Source organism: Anguilla rostrata, chromosome 4, assembly GCF_018555375.3.
Source record: "Anguilla rostrata isolate EN2019 chromosome 4, ASM1855537v3, whole genome shotgun sequence".
In the NCBI taxonomy this organism is placed as follows: Eukaryota; Metazoa; Chordata; class Actinopteri; order Anguilliformes; family Anguillidae; genus Anguilla; species Anguilla rostrata.
In genome coordinates this window covers 38,171,763-38,195,858 of record NC_057936.1, presented here as the reverse complement: position 1 = coordinate 38,195,858, position 24,096 = coordinate 38,171,763, and the positions used below count along the sequence as shown (strand labels likewise).

The window sequence follows — 24,096 nt, the reverse complement described above, 5'->3', positions numbered from 1 at the left end:
GAGAAAGTGCTGAAGTTTTGGTATACCGTGCAACACTACGTCAGACACATATTCCAATCCATTGCTCAGCTTAGCAGAGAATTCACATTTCAGAACGCCACAGAGACAGATAGAATAATAACACATAAATACACATTTCAAATAATAAATACGACATTGAGAAAAAACGAAAAAAAAGACGTAATATCAACTCGCGATCTGCCTGCTGCGCACAAAGTAGCCTACCGTTTTATTTATGTAGACATCGGTTACGCTGCCCTATAAAACGCTATTCCAACAGCAAAATCAAACATGTTATACATCGTTAGAGAGCTTATACTCTCACCAACTGAATAAATGAATTGTCAATCATACCAAATTGTACTAAAAAGGGCGACAACGCCGTAAGCAACAGGTGTGGTATTACGCACAGCTATTTTGGAATGTAGCCTACCCAGTTATCACAAATGTGCGTATATTTCACAGACGGGTTGTCCAAGACAATATATGACCACTCAGTCGCAAAAGGGATATCTCTACGCGTAAAACAATTGGTAAAATTGTATATTTGTTCAATGTTTAGACCCAGATATTGACTGTAGAATGACATGGTATAATTTTTAAAAACTTTGTCTCATTTATTTCGTTATTCAGTGGGCAGCGTTTTCACTGCTGTATTGGCATATTTTAGGGCTAATGTCGGGTTTATCTTGTTGCTACGGAATATTACATTACATTACAGGCATTTGGCAGACGCTCTTATCCAGAGCGACGTACAACAAAGTGTATAAGCATAACCAGGAACAAATGAGTAAGTGTATAATTCGTCCAGGTGCGTAGAACTGCCGAAATCCGTCCTGCTAGAGTGGATAAGTATCTGCGTTCATTTACTAATTACATACCGCGTTAGATTTTAAACTTTTCCCTGTGTGGAAACTGTTCTTTGTTTTTAGGTTGTGTTAGGTTTCTTTGTTTTTAGGTTGTGCTAGGCTTCTATCTACCACTTTGATTCTTAGAATTGATAGATTGCGATTATTGCACTATTACAGACTGTGAACCTGTGTAATCAGCGCGTTATTCGACTCAGGTTTTCAGTTGCTAATTAGGTACACTACCTCCTAGTTTATGAACGAGCTCCCCATTCCAGTCTGTGCTCTCCCCCTCAGAAGGCGCTTCCAGCGACGTGGCCCCCCTCGACAACGGAACCCCTCTAACCTCTGCTACCCCCCGCTGACCCCCTGTGAGAACTTCACGGTCACAGGGGGGCTATGGAACTGCCAGTCTGCTACGCGCAAGGCAGACTTCATCTCCGCCTATGCCTCTCTCCTATCCCTGCAGTTCCTTGCCCTCACAGAGACCTGGATCACACCAGACAACTCTGCCACTCCTGCTGCCCTCTCATCCTCCTACTCCTTCTCCCACACCCCCCGGCGATCTGGCCGTGGTGGTGGTACTGGTCTACTGACCTCCCCCACCTGGAAATTCTCTGTTCTCCCCCTCCTTGTCTATATCCACTTTTGAATTCCATCCTGTCTCTATCACCTACCCTGCTAACCTCTATATTATTGTTATTTATCGTCCCCCGGGGCCCCTGGGAAGCTTCCTGGATGAGCTAGACACCTTGCTCAGCTCCTTCCCTGAGGACGGCACCCCGCTCATCCTCCTGGGAGATTTTAACATCCACCTAGAGGCCTCCCAGTCTGCTGCCTTCCTACCACTACTGCACTCCTTCGACCTCTCCGTACAACACTCTCCCCCAACCCACAAGGCAGGCAACGTCCTAGACCTGATCTTCCTGAGGACCTGCTCCAGCTCCAACCTTACGGTTACCCACCTGCATACGTCTGACTATCACTTCATCTCCTTCTCCCTCCCCCTCTCTCCACATCCTCCCTCTCCTCCTCCCATCCCCACTGTCACTGTCCGCCGTAACCTCCGCTCTCTATCACCCTCTTCTCTTGCTCTCAGAGTGACTGCTTCCCTCCCCACTCTTCAATCATTTTCCAAGCTCCCCACTAACTCTGCATCCTCCACCCTAACTTCATCTCTCTCCTCAGCACTCGACTCCCTATGCCCCTTCGTCCCTAGGCCAGCACGTTCATCCCCTCCCAGTCCATGGATGTCTGACATCCTACGCACCTCCAGGGCCAGCCTCCGCGCTGCTGAGAGGAAGTGGGCCAAATCCAGGGACCCATCTGACCTCTCAGCCTATCAGTCTCTCCTGACAGAGTTTTCCTCTGTTGTCACTGCCGCTAAGGCAAAATTCTACCAAACTAAAATTCATAACTCCATTTCTAACCCTCGTCAACTTTTCTCTATTTTCTCTTCTCTCCTCAGCGTGCCACCTCCTCCACCCCAGTCTTCCTTCACTGCAGATTACTTTGCAGCATTCTTTGACGAAAAGATTGCAGACATCCGCAGCTCCTTTGCGCCCTTTGCCCCCCTCTGCGCCCTCTGTGCCCTCTGCGCCCTGTTTCTCCACATTTTCTCTCCTCTCAGACTCTGAAGTTTCCCAGCTTCTGCTCATCCACCGCCCTACCACCTGTGCCCTCGACCCTATCCCCTCATCTCTCCTCCAGGCAATCACCCCTGACTCCTCCCTTTTGTCACCTCCCTCGTGAACTCCTCCCTATCTTCTGGATGTTTCCCCTCATCCTTCAAGAGGGCCCACATCACCCCGCTGCTGAAGAAACCCACACTAGATCCTTCAGTCATTCAAAACTACCGCCCGGTATCTCTCCTCCCTTTCCTATCCAAAACACTTGAACGTGCTGCATCTAACCAACTCTCTGCTTTCTTCTCTCACAACAACCTGCTTGATCCCCACCAGTCTGGCTTCAGGCCTGGCCACTCGACCGAGACTGCACTCCTCTCGGTCAGTGAGTCACTCCATGCCGCACGAGCAGCCTCCCTCTCCTCTGTCCTGATTCTTCTAGACCTCTCCGCTGCATTTGACACTGTGAAGCACTCTATCCTCCTGTCCTCCCTGGCAGCATCAGGGATCTGCGGCACAGTCCTTGACTGGATTGAGTCTTACCTCTCTGTTCGTTCCTTCCAGGTTGCCTGGGCGGGTAAGGTATCACCTCCCCGTCCCCTCGCCACCGGAGTTCCCCAGGGCTCAGTCCTCGGTGCCATTCTCTTCTCCTTGTACACCAGATCCCTTGGCCCTGTAATATCTGCCCATGGCTTGTCCTATCACTCTTATGCCGACGACACGCAATTCTTTCTCTCCTTCTCCCCATCGGACACACAGGTCCCTGACCGCATCTCCGCTTGCCTGAGGGACATACAAAGCTGGATGGACAATCACCACCTGAAGCTCAACCCGGGAAAGACGGAGCTAATCTGTATTCCTGCTCTATCCTCTCCCCTCCTCGACTTTTCCATTTCCCTAGGGGACACCTTAGTGACATCATCACCCACTGCCAAGAATCTCGGAGTGGTGAAGGACAACAGGCTGTCCCTCTCCAAGAACATCGCAGCAGTAAGCCGGGCATGCAGATTTTTCCTGTATAACATCCGCAGAATCCGCCCCTTTCTCACCACCTACTCAACCCAGCTCCTGGTCCAAGCAATGGTTCTATCCCGCCTGGACTACTGCAACTCTCTTCTGGCTGGACTACCGGCATCTGCCACCAGACCCCTGCAACTCATTCAGAATGCTGCGGCTCGTCTGGTCTTCAACCTCCCCAGACACTCCCATGTCACTCCCCTGCTCACTACCCTCCACTGGCTGCCTGTTATAGCTCGCATCAAATTTAAAACATTGGTCCTAGCATACCAGGCAGTCAAGGGATCAGCCCCAGCATACCTCCACAAGATATTCAAACCCTACATGCCAGCCAGATCCCTCCGTTCTGCTACCTCAGAACGCCTAGCACCTCCCCCTCTTCACACCTGCACTTCCAGAACACGTCTCCTGTCTGTTCTGGCCCCACGATGGTGGAATGACCTCCCTGTGGAGGTCAGAACAGCTGAGACACTGACCCATTTCAAACGACGACTGAAGACTCACCTCTTCAGGCTGCACCTCTCCCCATCCCTCTCTACCCCCCTGTAAATGACTGTAAGCTTAGGGTTGTAACTAGGCAGCTGTTTCGTAGGTGACTTAGGTGCATTAACTGTCTTAACTACTGCTTGTATTTTTTCCATAGACTGCGTTGTTGCCGTTCTCGTTGTGTTAGTGTTAATCAGTTTAGCCTTCAGGGTCCAAGTTGAACTATGCGGTTGTTCCCTGCACTTGGACCGGTACTTCTCTCTAGGGGTTTCGTCATACTTGTTCCTGGTTATGGTTATACACTTTGTTGTACGTCGCTCTGGATAAGAGCCAAATGCCTGTAATGTAATGCAATGTAATGTAAATGTGTCGAAAACCCTAGAGGGCAGTAGCTTACCGTTCCAAGTGCAGGGAACAACCGCATAGTTCAACTTGGACCCTGTAGGTTAAACTGATTAACACTAACACAAATAAGAACAGCAACAACGCAGTCTATGCAAAAATACAAGCAATAGTTAAGACAAGCGCATCAACTAAGTCACCCACGAAGCAGCTACCTAGTTACAACCCTAAGCTTACAGTCAATTTAGAGATTAAATTGAGAATACGATTTCTCTCAGCATCCCAATGACAAAGTTGTAGAGCACATTCAGATGCAGCGGCCGATGAAGTTTTGTGTTGATCTGACTTACGGTGTGGGAGTTATGACCTTTTAAACATGACCCTTTGTTATAGCGCCACCATCTGGCCGAAATAGGTGATTTTTAGTGCCTGATTAGTGGGGGGCCATAGAAACCCACCTACGAAATTGGGTAGGTATACATCTTATGGTTGCTGAGCCTCAGACATTTTAGCAGAGAAAGTTTCCACGCCCAAACGAAAAAGTTAAAATGGCGGGCAAACAATATGGCGGACATAGGTGGGGGGCCATAGGAACCCACCTGCCAAATTTGCTTGCTGTAGGACTTATGGTTGCTGAGCCTCAGACACTTTTAGCAGAGAAAAATAATAAGAATAATAATCCTAACAAAAACAATAGGGTTCCACCAGCTTCGCTGCTTGGACCCCTAATAATCCTAAGAGATACAATAGGGTTCCACCAGCTTCGCTGCTTGGACCCCTAATAATAATCCTAACAAATACAATAGGGTTCCACCAGCTTCGCTGCTTGGACCCCTAATAATAATAATAAAAATAATCCGAACAGATACAATAGGGTTCCACCAGCTTTGCTGCTTGGACCCCTAATAATCCTAACAAATACAATAGGGTTCCACCAGCTTCGCTGCTTGGACACCTAATAATAATCCTAACAAATACAATAGGGTTCCAAAAGCTTCGCTGCTTGGACCCCTAATAAAAATCCTAACAGATACAATAGGGTTCCACCAGTTTCGCTGCTTGGACCCCTATTAATAATAATAATAATCCTACCAAATACAATAGGGTTCCACCAGCTTTGCTGCTTGGACCCCTAATAATCTGAACAGATACAATACGGTTCCACCAGCTTCGCTGCTTGGACCCCTAATAATAATCCTAACAAATACAATAGGGTTCCATCAGCTTTGCTGCTTGGACCCCTAATTACATTACATTACATTCATTTGGCAGACGCTTTTATCCAAAGCGACGTACAAAAAAGTGCATTTTCATGATCGTAGACAACTGCTGAACACGGGTTCAGTAAGGTACAATTACTTATTTTGTACAGCTATTTCTAGCCGAGAAAACTGAACACTATTCTGGTCTAACATCTGCAAAGCCAACTAGGCAGAAGAATAAGCTACAGTATTAGGACAAATACAAATTACCAAGAAGTGCAGGGATGGGGCAACATGTAACAAGTGACAGGAAAAAGGGTTTTTTTTTTTTTTTTTTTTTACAGCGTGGTGGTGGTTAGTCTAGGTATAGTCTGAAGAGATGAGTCTTCAGGCCACGGCGGAAGATGGATAGTGAGGGGAAGGTTCGGAGAGGGACGGGGAGTTCGTTCCACCACTGGGGAGCTAGGGTGGAGAAGCTCTGTGATCCCTTTGGGCGGGTGGGAGGGGTTACAAGGCGCCCTGCTGCCGCAGAGCGGAGTGGTCGAGCAGGCACATAGAATTGAGTCATGTCCTGCAAGTAGATGGGGGCTGTCCTGTTGGCGGCAGTGTAGGCAAGGGTCAGGGCTTTGAACCGGATCCTGGCAGCGACCGGTAGCCAGTGAAGTGATCGCAGCAGAGGAGTGACGTGGGAGAATTTGGGGAGGTTGTAGATGAGTCGGGCAGCGGCATTCTGAATCATCTGTAGTGGCTGTATGGCACAAGCTGGCAGGTTTGCAAGGAGAGAGTTGCAGTAATCAAGGCGAGAGGTCACCGTAGCCTGGACGAGCAGCTGGGTGGAGTGCGTCGTCAGGTAAGGTCGAATCCTTCTGATGTTGTACAGGAGGAATCTGCAGGACCGTGATGTTGCCTTGATGTGCTCCTTGAGGTCCAGTTGGTCATCCAGGACCACCCCCAAGCTCTTGGCAGAGTGAGAGGCAGTCACTGTGGTGCCATCAACCGTGATTGAGAGTTCACGAAGCAAGGAGGTCTTGCATGGGAAATAATCCGAACAGATACAATAGGGTTCCACCAGCTTCGCTGCTTGGACCCCTAATAATAATCCTAACAGATACAATAGGGTTCCACCAGCTTCGCTGCTTGGACCCCTAATAATAATCCTAACAGATACAATAGGGTTCCACCAGCTTTGCTGCTTGGACCCCTAATAATCCTAACAGATACAATAGGGTTCCACCAACTTCGCTGCTTGGTCCCCTAATAATAATCCTAACAGAAACAATAGGGTTCCACCAGCTTCGCTCCTTGGACACCTAATAATATGAACAGATACAATAGGGTTCCACCAGCTTCGCTGCTTGGACCCCTAATAATAATCCTAACAAATACAATAGGGTTCCACCAGCATCGCTGCTTGGACCACCAATAATCCTAACAGATACAATAGGGTTCCACCAGCTTCGCTGCTTGGACTCCAAATAATCCTAACAGATACAATAGGGTTCCACCAGCTTCGCTGCTTGGACCCCTAATAATCCTAACATAAACAATAGGGTTCCACCAGCTTCGCTGCTTGGACCCCTAATAATAATAATAATCCGAACAGATACAATAGGGTTCCACCAGCTTCGCTAGTTTGACCCCTAATAATCCTAACAGATACAATAGGGTTCCATCAGCTTCGCTGCTTGGACCCCTAATAATCCTAACAGATACCATAAGGTTCCACCAGCTTCGCTGCTTGGACCCCTAATAATAATCCTAACAGATACAATAGGGTTCCACCAGCTTCGCTGCTTGGACCCCTAATAATAATAATAATAATCCTAACAGATACAATAGGGTTTCACCAGCTTCGATGCATGGACCGCTAATAATAATAATAATCCTAACAAATACAATAGGGTTCCACCAGCTTCACTGCTTGGACCCCTAATAATCTGAATAAAAACAATAGGGTTCCACCAGCCTCCCTGCTTGGACCCCTAATAATCCGAACAGATACAATAGGGTTCCACCAGCTTCGCTGCCTGGACCCCTAATAATCCTAACAAATACAATAGGCTTCCACCAGCTTCGTTGCTTGGACCCCTACTAATAATCCTAACAAATAACATAGGGTTCCACCACCTTCGCTGCTTGGACCCCTAATAATCCTAACAAAAACAATAGGGTTCCACCAGTTTCGCTGCTTGGACCCCTAATAATCCTAACAAATACATTGGAGTTCCACCAGCTTCGTTGCTTGGACCCCTAATAATAATAATCCTAACAGATACAATAGGGTTCCACCAGCTTTGCTGCTTGGACCCCTAATAATAATCCTAACAGATACAATAGGGTTCCACCAGCTTCGCTGCTTGGACCCCTAATAATAATCCTAACAGATGCAATAGGGTTCCACCAGTTTCGGTGCTTGGACCCCTAATAATAATCCTAACAGATGCAATAGGGTTCCACCAGTTTCGGTGCTTGGACCCCTAATAATAATCATAATAATAATAATCCGAACAGATACAATAGGGTTCCACCAGCTTCGCTGCTTGGACCCCTAATAATCTGAACAAAAACAATAGGGTTCCACCAGCTTCGCTGCTTGGACCCCTAATAATAATAATAATAATCCTAACAGATACAATAGGGTTCCACCAGCTTCGCTGCTTGGACCCCTAATAATCCTAACAGATACAATAGGGTTCCACCAGCTTCGCTGCTTGGACCCCTAATAATCCTAACAAATACAATAGGGTTCCACCAGCTTCGCTGCTTGGACCCTTAATAATAATAATCCTAACAGATACAATAGGGTTCCACCAGCTTTGCTGCTTGGACCCCTAATAATAATCCTAACAGATACAATAGGGTTCAACCAGCTTCGCTGCTTAGACCCCTCATAATCCGAACAGATACAATAGGTTTCAACCAGCTTCGCTGCTTGGACCCCTAATAATAATCCTAACAAATACAATAGGGTTCCACCACCTTCGCTGCTTGGACCCCTAATAATCCTAACATAAACAATAGGGTTCCACCAGCTTCGCTGCTTGGACCCCTAATAATAATAATAATCCGAACAGATACAATAGGGTTCCACCAGCTTCGCTAGTTTGACCCCTAATAATCCTAACAGATACAATAGGGTTCCATCAGCTTCGCTGCTTGGACCCCTAATAATCCTAACAGATACAATTGGGTTCCACCAGCTTTGTTGCTTGGACCACTAATAATACAATTAACACAGGGAGGGAGAACAAACTGAAACACAAAACTGAAGTGCCCCCATCTGGCAGCCCAACAAGGAAAACCTCACACAGAAAAACAGATCCGTGACAGTTGGCTCCCGATTTGAAAATTCCGGTCCACCTTGAATTGGTTGCGTTATATGATTGGATGGTTTCACGGTCTTCCTTACGTGTTTGCAAAGGCTATAATTTGCTTCTAAAAGTGAAACACGACTCAAGAGAGAAATTAAACAAAGATGCTAATGTGAAATTGGTGGTAATGAAGTTTTCAAAAAAATATTTTTTATTATGTTACGCTCATTTCACGTCCTTCAAGACTGTAATATGGAAAGATCAAATACCCAAGTGTCACGCATTTTGTTTTCTCAACATTGCGTCCCGTGTGTATGAGAGAACAGGAAATAATGTACATCTGAAATGGTGTGGATGAAATATCACTACACCATATGCAAATAAAACTGTCTACATAAACAAATACAGTAATTGAATCCTATTGAAAAATGGACATATTAGATGGCTATTTCTCCTCAAAATTTAAAAGGTGTAGATCAGGCCCTCTTCTATCATGAACAAGTGTCAGAAGATTGAGACCTTTTAATTTAGGAGAGATATTTCAATCCAAAATTTCAGTTATCTCAATTGGTTTACATTGGATTATGCAGAAAGTTTCAAGTGGGATTATTCACAAACGCTACAGTAAAATTTCACAGAAATGGGCTAGGATGTAGACCGAGATCCCTTCTATCATGAACAAGTGTAGTGTAATGAAGTTTGAAACCTTTAAAATTTCGGGAGATATTTCAATCCAAATTGTTGCTTGTTCTCACTCAGCCTCAATTGGGGTGGGATTGTTTGAAAACGTTTCAGGAATATTTCACCCAAATCAGGTCTGTACTGCTTCAGGACCCCTTCTGTCATAATTAAATGCCAAATGTTGAGACCTATCCCATTTATGTGAAATTTTAATGTAGTTTTTTAATTTTTTAATTTTTTTATAATCCCACTTCAAACCTTTTATGTAATCCAATTACCTGTCAATCACAGTGTTCTCGAGTCAGGCTTGGATGTCAGTGACGAAATGTGCTAAATAAAATATGCTGTAATTTTTACATGGTGAAACCAAAATGTTTTTTAAAAATACCCTTTAATTAATGCTGAGAATCCGCTCTTTAAACATGTGAATTGCTTGATTACAGATTTTTCTTTTTCATTGATCTTAGGGAGGGGACATATACATATATAGTGCCACAACTTTTTTTTGTTTTTGTTTTTTTTTTTAACATTTGATCCCTCCCAGTCCTTCTTAATTAGACTTAGTATTAGCAATACTGTGGTATTTGTAAACACTTCTTAAATGCCATACAAGGAAACATTAGTGGAGTAATACTAAATGGCTAAAACATTGCAAGCTCAACAAGTTTTGTAATGTAAAACTTGTTTAGTTAGCATTATTTTAGCCATTTAGGTGGCTCTCTGTCATGTGGATGTGACAGTAGATTGCTATAGAACATACATCATATAAACAAATTCATCAAGTTTGCATGAAGTTGGAAAACAAAATACTGAAAAGAACCATTTAGTATCATTTGTCAAGAATTGTTGTTTTTCATTACAATCTGCCTCCCAAACAGCTGATAGTATTATTGTAGCTTATTAGTGGGCTGGACTAAAGGAGCATTGGTGGCTCAGTGATCCATGTATTTATACTGTAATTGCAGTGGATTGTACACTGTATCTACTGTGCATGTAAACATTGTTTATTTTTCCATTTGTTAATATCTCTTTGCTTATAATATACTAAATATAGAAGTGTAGTAAAAAAACATGGTAATAATAACAATAATAATCATTATCATCATATGAATGGTTTTACTTTCATGTTGATCTGTTGCAGAGAGAGAGAGAGAGAGAGAGAGAGAGAGATATGAGTGGAATAGTAAACTAATAGTCATAGAATCATACAAACAACATCATGGTGTGCTTTTTCATTATTTTTATTGTTTAAATTCACCAGCTGTTTTTTACATTGCTTTCTTTTTTTTAAAAGTGCTATTTGTGCTCAGTATTTCTTTATTTTTTTACATTTTATTCCCACATTTATTATCAAATTCTTGGATAATTTTTGGAGCTACTGGGGGGCTGGATTATTTATAGGTGCTAATGAATTTTGACGCAACAAACAATAACAAATAATAATAGTACAGAAAAACGAGATTCAATGATCCCAGGCTGATAGGCTACATAATTCAAATGCATGTTACTAAATGTTTAGACTTATACCTACAACAACGCAAGCACAGTTAATTCCGTTAATTTAGAATGAACAAATCAAATGCATACAAAATGTTTAGGACAACAAGCACGAACAAACAATCACAATCCAAATCATACTCACCACAGAAAGTATCTGTGGATTTACAAAATACTGTAGCTGAGAGCAAAAACGACTGTAGCACTGGCTAGTAGGGGTGTTTTTTTTAAAACTAAACTAAGTTTTATGAACTGTCTGAACCCCAGCACCCCCCTTTAATTGGGGTAGCCTACATTGAACAATCAGAAACAGAAAAAAATGTTTTATAAATCGAAAGATTCTGTTTTTCATTGGAAATAGAAACTATTTACAGTAAAGATATATAGAAACATATCCTTCAGTTGAAGGGAATAATCTTAAATTTCAATGATGCTGCGTTCGCGTTTCTTGATGTGTTAACGTAATTACTTTATGTGTTAACGTAATTACGCTAGGGAAACGTGAATTACTAGCCTACTTTACAACAGCAATTACATAACAGTAATAGCCTAGCCTACATTAACTTTATTTGCCTGTTTTATTTATTTATTTATTTTTCCCCTACTGAACTAAGTTTGGATAGACTGCAAACCATCTGATGTCCTCATATTTTCCCTTGGTGGCAACTGTTACCATGAATGGATTTCGTGTTCGTTATAGCCAAGACCTGTGACTGATACATACAGCATTTTACATCTTAAACGGATGAATATTGACAGAAATACAAGGTAGAACGTCGTTTTTTTTTTTCAATATTTCGACTGGGTTTTTTTATGGAGGAAACTGGCTAAACAGCTAAAAACTACACGTTCTAAGCTTGATTTTGATGTATAGGTTACGGGAGTTTGAAAGAAATCCAGCTGCGACACCAGGCTTGTGTCTCGCTAGCTCCCGCACCTCCTCCTCGATGCGAGAGTTTCCCTGAGTGATAGCCGGGAACGGTCAGCTCTCAGCCCACTGCCTGCTGTGCGCTGACTTGGTGGGGGCGACTACAAAATATACTGATCACTTTTCAATAATGTGTAGTAAATGAAACGACTAGTTAGTGAAATCAAAGTCCTACGTTGCAAACAGAATGGGCATTTTTATCTAGTGGCCATCCATTACATTACATTACATTATAGGTATTTAGCTGACGCTCTTATCCAGAGCGACTTACAACAGAGTAACCAAACTCAGGATCAAGTCCGCTTAAGTCCATTGAACAACATGTAGATAAAAAGCCTTTACTATGATGCATACAATAAGGAGAAACAAGATAGTCTGAACAAAATTTTTTTTTTTTTTTTTTTTTTTTTAGTTATGGGAGGGGGTTTAGGGAAGAGGAGAGAGGTACACAGAGAAGAGGTGCGTCTTGAGTTTCCGTTTGAAGGTGCTCAGACACTCTGCTGTTCTGACCTCCACTGGAAGATCGTTCCACCATCGTGGGGCCAGAACTGCAAGAGTCGAGACCTTGTTGCTGCTCGTGTAGGGGGAGGATCAGCCGCCCTGTATAGCCGATCGGACGATACTGCCGGCTTGTAGGGTCTGAATCATCTTCTGCAGATACCAGGAGCTGACCCCTTGACTGCTTGGAAAGCAAGCACCAGTGTCTTAAACGGATCGAGCTTGCACTGGTATCCAGTGAGGGAATGAGGAGGGGATGACGTGGGAGTCACGAGGGAGGTTGTAACAGACTGCTGCTGCATTCTGGATGAGCTGAAGGGGTCTGGTGGCTGATGCTGGGAGGCCAGCCAGGAGGGAGTTGCAGTAGTCCAGACGTGACAGTATCATGGCCTGGACCAGGAGCTGTGTGGAATAATTGGTGAGGAGTGGTCTTATTCTGCGGATATTGTACAGTCCACATGATATACCATCCACATATACCATATACCATCCACAATGATATTCTATTTGAAGAAACATAACTGACGCATATAACTTATTTATTATTAAAAGTTTTGCAGCGCAGTGGCTCAAAGTTTGTTGGTGTGTGTAACTGGTGCCGCCCCCCCTCTCTCTCTCTTTTTTTTTTTTTTTAGAATCCGAATAACAAGCAACTTCGGGTAGAAGAAATATCTGTTTCCATCGCATTATTCGTGCTTTCCCGAATACAGTATTCGGATTCGGATACATCCCTACTGGCTAGAGTTGAATATGGTAATGCAGAGCCATCTTACGTTACTGTGGAAACAGGAATACACAACTCCTGCTAGCTAGCAGCTGCCTGCCAACCGTAGCTAGCCCGAGGCACACAGCACATGACAGAAGTAGCCTACTTTCAGCTCGCGACGCTAACTTATGTTACGGCCTCAAAAACCACTGGCTCTACCATGAGGCAGAAACATATTAATAGGACGCCACACTGAGTTAGGATAAACAAGCAAATGAATTTATTTAACAAAACACAAATACTCACAAATGATGAAGCAATAAGAGCAGGGAGGTCTGGCCAAAAAGAACAAAAGGAAGGAGAATAGGCTACTGGGCCAACCACGCAGTGGGCCGTCGGACCCAGGACTTCTCCCTAAACTAACAAAAAAGAGAAAAAACTAAACTACAACAATAAAGCCACGATAACTAGACTACCGAACCTCCCTCCCCAAAAGAAAAAGGAAAAATAGGAAACTTAGACAAAAACACTAAAGGGGGACCAAACAAAAGGGAATGCTGCCAGCCAGGAGTCTCACTCTCCACTCTCCACTGAGCCCTTTTGAAGGGAGGGGCACTACAGGTGCAATCAGCCACTAATCATAGGCAACTTAGAGATGAGCGAGGGAGAGACAGACAAAGGGGAATAAGAGCAGTACAGGGGGGAGCGCGTAACACTTACAATATTAATGCAGCTCGTTCAGACAGTGCCAAGCTTCAGAAAGAAAACATTGACTCGCAAAACAAATCGTAGCTACAGAAGACATTTCCTGTTTAGCTAACAGAGTTAGCTACAATCTGTATTGTGGAGTCGCTGAAGATAACAATCGTCTATCATGTCGAGATAGCTGGCCTATAAGTTTTCTTTCTTAGGGGGAGCTCAGCCTTTTTCAGGGGGAGCTTAAGACCCCGCTAGCCCGTCCTTCCCGCAGCCACAGCCTCTCTTTCCTCCACGATTGATACTAAAGTAGATAGAGTGCTGTTTGGGTCCAGAAATTTAACAAGGGGAACATTGACTCCTGTCTCTTGAAAGATGAGGTTCTGCAGAGTCATGGCCACCATTGAGTCGACACCCAGAGCAGCCAGTGCTGTATCATCACTCAGCTCTTGAAGGTCTACATTGCAAGTCTCACGGATCGTGGTCCTGACATAGTCCCCTGCCGAAGAGGGTGATGGTGACAGTTGGTCTCTGGGTTCTGTGCATATGTTTCTCAGTTCTTCTTCTACCAAAGCTGTCAGACGTATTTTGAGGGAGGTGTTTTGAGACAGCACATGGTTCCAAAGGTTTTTGAAGCTGAACTTGCACACAGCCTGTTGAGCATTGTTTTGCAACAAACATTGCTCCAGACCTTCATGAAATTCTGCCACATTCATCACTATCATTCCCTTTGTCTCCAAAAATCTCTGCAAAGAATCCTTGTTCAATAGGAGGCCTAGGTTCAAAGCCCCCCAGTTAATGGACTGTGCAGCCATTCCAAGCCTCCTCCGATAATGGCAAAACATGTCCAGGAAGGAATTAGCAGCGGCATAGTTTGTTTGAGTGGCATTGCCAATGAAAGAGGAGATGGAAGAGTAGCACACAAAGTAGTCCAGTTTGCAGTGCATTGTTGCATGATGGAGATTCAAAGCACCACTAACCTTTGGCCTGAGCACTTTTTCATAGTGTGACTTGTTGAGAGTTTCAAGTAGACCATCATGCAGAACAACTGCACTGTGAAATATCCCTCTAATTGGACAGGAAGGAAACCTCTGTTCAATCGCAATGACTGCCTTCACAACCTGTTCTGAAAGGGAGACATCACACTGTATGCTGATGATGGACACTCCGTACCGATTCTGCAGCGTAGATATCTCATGCTGCAAATGAGACGAAGACCTTCTGCTTAGAATGGCAATGCATCCACCTCCCCTTTGAGCAATGAACTTCACTGTTTCAAACCCCAGCCCAGAAAGACCCCCCGTCACTATGTACACAGACTTCTGCAGGAAAGGTTGGTTTGGCTTCTCTTGTATTGGAAGATGGGATACCTCATCCTTGGTTTTTCCATTAAGCACAACTACAGATGTGTTGTCTGTGCTAAAGTAGGATTTTGATACCTGAACAGGCAGGCAATCAATGCTTCCGGAAGTCATTCTTTGAAAGACAGTGTTTCTCAGTACCGGAACTTCAATCAATCGCATTGATTTCAGCCAGCTGTAGATCAATCTTTTTTGCTTCCTTAGGTATGCTTTCTGGAAAAGATGAGCCACCTGAACGATCTTAACACAGACGCTTTCACTATCAGTTCGAAACATGTTTCGCAAAAGAATAGGTGGCATCTGATTATCATACACTAAAACAATGTTTCTGGTGGTAGAAACACTGCAAGCTGTAGCAACCAAAGATGTATCAAATGGAGGCAAAAGGACAAATGCATCGCACTTGTTCACGTTTTGTAGCAGTCCGCTAAGTTGTGTCCCTACGATGGCATTCCACCCTGACTGATTTGCGGTAAACATTAGCACATGCACCAGATTTGAATCGGGTTCAAGAGAAATAATGCCCAACTTGTTCTTTTGTCTTACTTTTGGAAGGAGACAATGCAAGATTTCCCATGCAAAGACAAAGAAGGAAATGCATGGTGCTTCCTTGAGAAATGACAGCTTCTTTGTTCTATAGCATGCAGCTTCTGGAATCACAACCTTTGATGATGCAGTAATGGGGTAACATGAAACAATGTGATCTCCTACTTTCAGTTTCCCCACACCCTTCCCGACAGCTGTAACAGTTCCACTGAAGTCCAGAGCCAGGAGTTTGTGGTTCTGTGACACGTGTTCGTTCCAGTACATGGTTTGACCAAAGACCAGATCAGAGACACTGACCGGGAAGTAATCTGATGAATGAACACAGATTTTACTCAGTTGAACCTCAACAGTTTGCTTCTGTATTTCGTCTCCAGGTTCACTACAAGGAACTGCAGACAACTTTGTCATTCTGTAAGGGTCAGCAGTCTGCAAGATGAGATTCTCAGACCCTGAAGAGTAAACTTCCATTTCAGGACTCTCAATGGTTTTAAGGGGAGTGCGAGCGATTGTACTTGAATAAATCTGGCCTTTGCTTATCGTCAGCTCTGAGTATTTGCTGGCTGGGTAGGAACATAAAGCGTGAGCTAACGAACTGAGGTCTTCACTTGTCATAGAGGCAAGATCAATTAGCTGGAATGAAAAACCTAAAATTTCAGCTGCGCAGGCTCGAGTCATGCCAGAAATGACAAAACCTGGACTGATACGGTCTACTGTCCCCTCTGCTGATCTGTAGGTTATAATTCTGATAGTGTCAGTGTATTTGGCAGCTTTCAGTTCAAGAACAATTTCACGGAAAAGCTCACAGCAGTCGACCAGGTGATCAAGGATCATTTCTGTTTTCAAGTCACTGAGATTTTGAAAGCCACAGATGAACAAAACCTCTTCAAAAATCCTGGCACCATCTGGAACCATGAATTCAGTAAACAATTCTGTAACTTTGAAGTCGGCTAGTTTTCCAAGTTCCTTGAACTGGACAAAAGTAGAACTTGAGTGTAAATACTGCCGTAAAAAATCAGCCACCCCTAACTGATCAGCAAAAACTAAGGCTTTTGGTTTGTGACAGAGGCTGACATCCTCAGTGGTGGCATGCTGCTCATTGTGAAAGAAGAACTCTTTAGCAACAGAAGAACCCCCTCCCAATAATGTGATCCTTACATGTCTCAGTTCAACTAAAACATGACCCTCTTTGTCTGTAAAACAGCCACATACCTCAAACCCATCAGATGTCTCTCTGGCTGTTCGCAGATACATGACCATTTCATTCTGCAGGGGACCAGACACGGTGACACAGCCCATGGCGGATGGGAATCCGGGCCTTGATGAAAATCTATTCCCGGCTGCAACAGCCATCATCTGCAGAAAGTGATCCAGCACTACAGGGTGAACATAGTAGTCCTGCAGCTGCCTCATCATTTCATTTGGAACCCTGAAGGTTGAAATAGCCTCCTTGAACTCCTCCCCATAGTACACATCTCCCAGCTGTCGGAAGACCGAACCATACTGAAATCCTGCCTGAGAGAGGGCTGTGTAGACCTGCTCCGCCTTTATGACTGATTGGCATCTTTTGAACACAAAATCCAGAGCGATATTCTTTTCCTCAGGAGCCATTGATCCATTTTTCCATTCAATGGCACCTGAGGCATAGGTAGCTGACTGAGAATGTATTTTAAATTCTGCTGTTTTCTCTGATGGTTCAACCTGTACTTTCATTTTGGGGGAGGTCTCACTGAGTACAAATGGACTTTGGAAACTGATACTGAGCTGCAGTGAGCTGAGAGACACATTTGACTTCATACTGGCTATGAAGGAAGCTAGAGCCAGTTCAACATACAGAGCACCGGGGACAAGGGCAATGCCACTGTTTTTGTGTTCACTTAGGTACTTTGTTGCACCTGAAAAAAGATTACAGGTGAACTCTGTGCTGCTGTTTTTTGTGGGCCTTATTATTGGGTGAAGGGCACAAGATGCAATTTCATTTCCCTGCCTCACTGCTTCTAAGTACACCTCCTTCTTTACACAATCAAATTGATACCTTGGGAAGGGTGTTGGTGGTGCCTCCTGTCCTTCATAGAGACGTTCCCAGTTCACATTCACCCCCAGCTCAAAGAGTTTTGATGCAGCAATGAGCAGTGTCTCGTGGTCTTTATCTGGCTGAACAGAGGGGAACACAGTGATGTCATTCCCCAATGTCTCCATGATGTTCCTTTGCAGGGCTCTTCTTGGACCTACTTCTACAAAGACTATGTTCTTCTTGTCTTTGGCTGCTGATCTCAAAGCTTGTTCAAATGCGACAGGCTCACGGACATTCCTGGCCCAATATTTCCCTGAGCTAAAATCCCCTTGAGAACACTTCTCTCCAGTCACAGTTGAAAACAACTCTGCCTCCATTTCATTCTCTTGCAAAGATCCTACACTGCCCTGTATTTGGTCCAGGATGGGATCCATCATATGACTGTGGTAAGCAGCAGGGACATCTAAAATGTGGAGGAACAGATTCTTGTCGTTGAAAGAGGTCTTCAGCTTATGGTGAAGACTTTCGACTGCATCTGCATCACCTGATAGAGTGCAGGACTGCGGGCTGTTGAAGGCAGCTAAGCAGACTTTCCCTGAGTAAGCAGGCAGGAGCCTCAGGATTTCTGATATGGCTATCTTACTGACAACAAGCATTTTCCCTCCTGTGACTTTGCTCTGCAACATACTGCGAAAATAGATCACCTTTACTGCATCCTCAAGAGACAGCAGACCAGAGCAATGGGCAGCAGCAACCTCTCCTACAGAGTGCCCAAGAATGGCATCGGGTCTGATACCCCAGTGCTTTAGAAGGCTGAAAATGGCAACCTGAATAGCAAAGAGAATGGGTTGAACAACATCTGGTTTCAAATAATCATCATTGTCATAGTCATTTTCCAGCTTCTGCAAAATGTTAGTGCTTTCGTAATTCTGGAACAGGTTCTCAACCTCTTTCATTTTTTCTCTGAAAACGTACTCCTTTTTCAACAGTCCCTTGCACATGCCTCTGTAGGTCACTCCATTTCCACAAAACACAAAAACCAACTTTAAACCTGATTTTAATGGCACAATGCTTTTGTTCAGTGCTGAACTGAGTTGCTCCTGTAAGTTACTGCGAGAGGATGTCAGAAACACTCTTCTATATCTGTGCTTCATGTGGCTTCTTCGACATGCCGATGTATATGCCAGTGATTTTAGATCTACTGCATTGTTTGTGGCCAGCTCTTGACTTGTGTCTGCAATTATCATTCCAAATGACTTTTCAGAAGCTGCAGATACAACAAGGAGTTTTGCTGAATCCTGATTGGTGGGTATAGAATAGTCCACCTGCCTGTACTCTCTGACTATAGCATGCGCATTGGTCCCTCCAAACCCAAAGTTATTGATACCTGCAGCCCTTCCTGCTGTGCCAGTCTTTTCCCACTTCTCTACTCTGGTGGGAATTTTCAGGTTCAAGGCTTTGGCATCAACACTGGCGCTGTCCTCAGAGTAGAACAGAGAGGGAACAATGGTTTCATGGTGCATCATCAGAAGCACCTTGATGAGTCCTGCCACTCCAGCTGCTGACTCAGTGTGTCCGATGTTACCTTTCACTGAGCCAATGCAGAGTGCTTCTCCTGGAGGTCTGGCTTTGGCAATGGCTCTGGAAATGCTTCCTGCTTCTGTTGGGTCCCCTACCGGGGTTCCAGTCCCATGAGCCTCTATGTACTGGACATGTGATGGATCAAACCCTGCAGAGTAAATTCTGTGGAGCAGCTCCTCCTGCTGGGCCATGGACGGCCTGGTGATTGGACTGACAGTGCAGCCATCCTGATTGACAGCAGTTTTGCTTATGATGCCCCACACATGATCAAAGTCCCGTAGAGCCTGCACACAGGACAACAAAGGAAAATCACGATGTCACACAGGAATTTAATGGCAGTGCCACCTAGGCTCCTTTCATAGCTGCACATAGATGTTTATAATCACAAAGGCTTCTCAAATTTTCTAATTCATAGTAACACCACACTCACGAGTCTGCAACTATTTATACTATATGCAAGATAATTCTAAATATTTGGTGACGTATTGTCGGCAATCCAATTACCCCACTTCTAAAAGTGATTTACATAATTTACTACTTGTTTGAACATGTTTAATTCAAAATATGAGGAAGACATTTATCTTCATATATTGAAGGTTCAATTGACAAATGCTAGTGCATAACACGCAGCTTTGAGGGCGGAAATGTAATGGTAGGATCAAAAAGAAAGACAAATATTACACAATATATATGGTGATTCAGAAGCAGAGACAAGTGCTCTTTTTAACACACCACCAAGTAGGTAAGTCAAATTCCTTCAGCAAAGGAACTTGATTGTTTCCATTTAACAATGTGACACAGGCTCTTTCGAATCTTGTTAAATTTATTATGTTACTGAAACTGAATGTAACAGTAACAGATGATACTGCAGATATACTTTAAAAATATGTATTGTAGCCTACAACTGACATGATTTTACAGGATGGAAAATGTCATTGATCAATTTCTTGTGATCACAAATTTCATGATGTGTAGCATTTTGTGAAACAATGGTCATTTTGGTCCAGACATTTTGGGGAAATATTGCTTAAAATTTACATATTTTATTATTGCATATTTTCACAATCTGTAGTCTGTTTGCAATGAGAGCTCCAGACTGATTCCTTTATCTCAGTTTACCAGATACCTCAGAGAAGCACCGGATCAGCATGTTTAGTGGTAGATGTGCAGTGATCTCCTTCCTGATTATGTAAAGTTAGTCTGTTATGTAACTACCGATACATTAACATAATGACCAAGCTAGCTCCATTGATTTTTGACTTTCTATATTAAGGTTATTTTATGTGAGCTGATAAAAAATATACATGTGTAAATGGGAATGGTGAAGGTAGAAGGGCTAAATTGCATGTTCTCATCATTACGTGTTCTTATGTTCTTACAAACACAGTATTATTGCCTCACTTTTTTCAGTGGCTTGAGCAGGATGATCCCACAGCCTTCGCCTCTCCCATAGCCATCTGCTCTGCTGGAGAAAGGTTTGCTGGACCCGTCGGGTGAAATCATTTTGGCTTTGCCGAGAACAACAAAGACCCGAGGCTCAAGGATGCAGCTGACCCCACCACAGACAGCCATCTCACAGTCTCCTGGAGAAACAAGAAGGGTAGCTCAACCATCAACATGACATCACAAACAGACAGAATACAGATTTTACTTCTGGGTCAGTCTATAACTGCTGTCACAACATGTCAAAAATGTACAGAAAGGTTTGAGTTTAGTGTTGTTTTCTTTGCCAAAAAACTACCTTCTGAAAAACTGGATTTGGTAATTCCTTTAAATGCAATTAACAGACAGCCAAGCAAACAAGACATTAAACCATGGTCTTGAATCAGTGTGAGCATTATAGATCCCATGTGTCCATATGTTTTGAAGTGAAGTATCAAATAGATCAATTAAAAATAATACTACAAACTAAGAAAAAGGTTCAACAGAGAGAACAGACAACAGACCTTGTCTAACGGCTTGGGAAGCGTAGTGGAGAGCCACTAGAGAGGAGGAGCAGGCGCTGTCGATAGCAAGCGAGGGTCCAGTGAAGTTGAAGGTGTAGGAGATCCTGTTGGCAGCAATGCTCATGGCTGTTCCTGTGCCATTGTAGTGGGTTATGGTGGTTGGGCTGTTATTCAGAATTGCCTCGTAGTCCCTGTTCATCAGTCCTAAAATAAATGTTTTATTTTTCAGGAAATCAGTTGTACAGTTAAAAACAGGGTTTGAGTTATGTGGGAGCCAGTGGGAGCTGAGCTCCCATAAGGAGGGGTCAGAGCTCCCATGAAAGCAGTAAAATCATATACATCTGTGGGGTCACTGATACATTACCAACAACAATTATTTTATTCACAAATAATGCATTTTTCAATGTAATGAGTATTATTTACATTAACAAGATAAATATTTTATATTCTATAGTGAATGACAGTATGGCTGCACTTCACCACCGATAGGTTCCCAGTTTTATTTAGTATACATATATATATTATATGTAGTGTATTGTGTTTCCGTTTCTGCCATTACTGTGTCTGTAGTTTGCATGCCTCTGTGTCTAGCCCCTCTGTAGTGTGTCTCAGTATAACACCTCTAGTGTCTGCGGCAAGGATGTCACATTCCTATGCTAAATGGCTGCGAGGGTCCCCAGGAAGGGACAAGACCATTTGTCTCCGGCCTGCCTCTTAACTGAACCTTTTGATATGTATGACTGCACACTGTATATCAACCACAGCGTGATCCAGATCTCACCAGCGAGCGAACACAGGAGGACTGGTTTGTACGAATCGCAGGTGATCGTAGAACTGCTTTGTCCTGAGCAGGACTTACAATTGCTTCGTATATCCGCTGTTAATGGATACAATGTAAAAAAAAATGCTGTAAAAGTTGTTCTTGGATAGCTCTGCTATCTGTATGTAAGATTAGATTGCTGGGTCTTTCCCTTGCGCATTGAATTAAACATCAAATCCTCTGAGGAAACTTTGTCAGCGTGTTCTTCACCGTCCTGCATTTGACTCCACGAATAAGGGCAAAATATTCTAACAGTTTTGGCGACCATGAAGGGACAGGAAATATCTTCCACCTGAAACAACGAGAATCAACAAGAAGGTGAGTATCTTTTCTTAAACACAACTTACCACCTTCATTAGGCGTTGATTTTCCTTGGTGCAATTTGGAAGTGACTCCTGTTCAGTATTTTAAGAAATAATTACGTGGACAGGACTTTGATGTAACAACTGATAATGAGTTTGTCTTTTAATGTTAACGTCATGGTAGTGCTAGCAGTATTAACAGAGTACGTGGGAGCGTCAATCTGTTCAGTAACGTCTGTGTGCTGAATTAGAGCACGGCAGCGTTTCGGACCACGTCGGGTCCACTACGCCAAGAAGAGCGTCTGTTTAGTAACATGTGTCGGTATTTGATAGAAGGACACGTTTCGAGCCACGTCGGGCTCATGGGCGAAGTAGCGTCCACCTTCCTTATTAACGTCTGCATGCTGGGTGAAGTCACGTAGCGTTTTGGACCACGTCGGGTCCACTACGCCAAAAAGAGCGTCTGTTTAGTAACGTGTGTCGGTATTTGACAGAAGGACACGTTCAGAGCCACGTCGGGCTCACGGGCGAAGTAGCGTCCACCTTCCTTAAACAGTAACGTGTGTCAGTATTTGACAGAAGGACACGTTCCGAGCCACGTCGGGCTCAAGGGCGAAGTTGCGTCCACTTTCCTTAAGCTGTTTAGTAACGTGTGTGTCTGGAGTGGACACAAAGACACGTTTCGGTTTGGAACCATCAGACGAGGGAGCGTCTGTTTAATAACTTGTTGGACAGGCTTTGGTGTTGCTGGTTTTTGGGGCATGCTGGTTGCTGTTAGTAGCCTAAGTGTTTCGGAGCAACACGGTGAATTGTGAAACTTGGGCTGTGTGCCAAAGTGTGTGAAAGTTGTTTTTCAATGCGAGTGATTGCGTGAAAGTGCACTCAATGTTGTTTTGTTCGGACCTCCATCGGTGTTGTAATGTCTACATAATAAGTCTAGTATTGTTGTGTTAGGTCTACGTGACATGCTCGTGATATAAAGTGTACATAATACAGTATATCTCATAAAAAACACGTTTTCAACGTACAAAAATGCCAAGTTACTCACACATACAAGACATACACCATCAATAACTCATTCATTCAGACTGCCAAAATCCAGGCCTGCCATTAAAAGTATTGATATCAAAATGACGCCAAGTTACGGTACTACAAACAATATAGGCTATCTTGCCTCACCGAAATTTAATAACATGTATTCCAAAGCAATCCTACCCAATATTTCCTCAATTCTTTCAAGTCACTTGGCCCTGTGTTTTGTAATCTCACCATATTACAATGTCATGCAAACTTTGTGTCAGATCAAAGTGTCAAATATTTCGTATTGCCTCATGGAACACATTGAAATTCATATACAGACGGAGGGGACGGAGTGTAGCACAGTGTGTAAAGAACTGGGCTTGTAACCGAAAGGTCGCAGGTTCGATATCAATACTTTTAATGGCAGGCCTGGATTTTGGCAGTCTGAATGAATGAGTTATTGACGGTGTATGTCTTGTATGTGTGAGTAACTTGGCATTTTTGTACGTTGAAAACGTGTTTTTTTATGAGATATCATTTCTTTTTGCAAAGCGTTTTATTACGAGAGTGAGAAATGCGAAGTGACCCTGTAAGAAACGGTTGTGGATTATGGCTATCCTTGTGTGAATTTGTACAGTCTGATGAGCGTGTAGGCTACGTTTAGCAGTTTCG

General features: G+C 43.6%; 1 protein-coding gene across 11 annotated transcripts in view; it reads right to left on the bottom strand.

Moving 5' to 3' along the window:
• Window positions 1-13,398: 13,398 nt before the first annotated feature.
• Window positions 13,399-24,096, bottom strand: part of LOC135253356 (uncharacterized) — a 73,256-nt gene continuing 62,558 nt past the window's right edge. For all 11 annotated transcript variants that reach the window (XM_064332532.1, XM_064332534.1, XM_064332530.1 and 8 more), the window contains 3 exons: window positions 21,283-21,486; window positions 20,738-20,919; window positions 13,399-19,620 (listed from right to left, as the gene is read on the bottom strand). In XM_064332532.1, coding sequence (XP_064188602.1) covers window positions 14,092-19,620; window positions 20,738-20,919; window positions 21,283-21,486 — 5,915 coding nt within the window. In that variant the 3' untranslated portion in view covers window positions 13,399-14,091. The remainder of the gene's footprint in view (window positions 19,621-20,737; window positions 20,920-21,282; window positions 21,487-24,096) is intronic.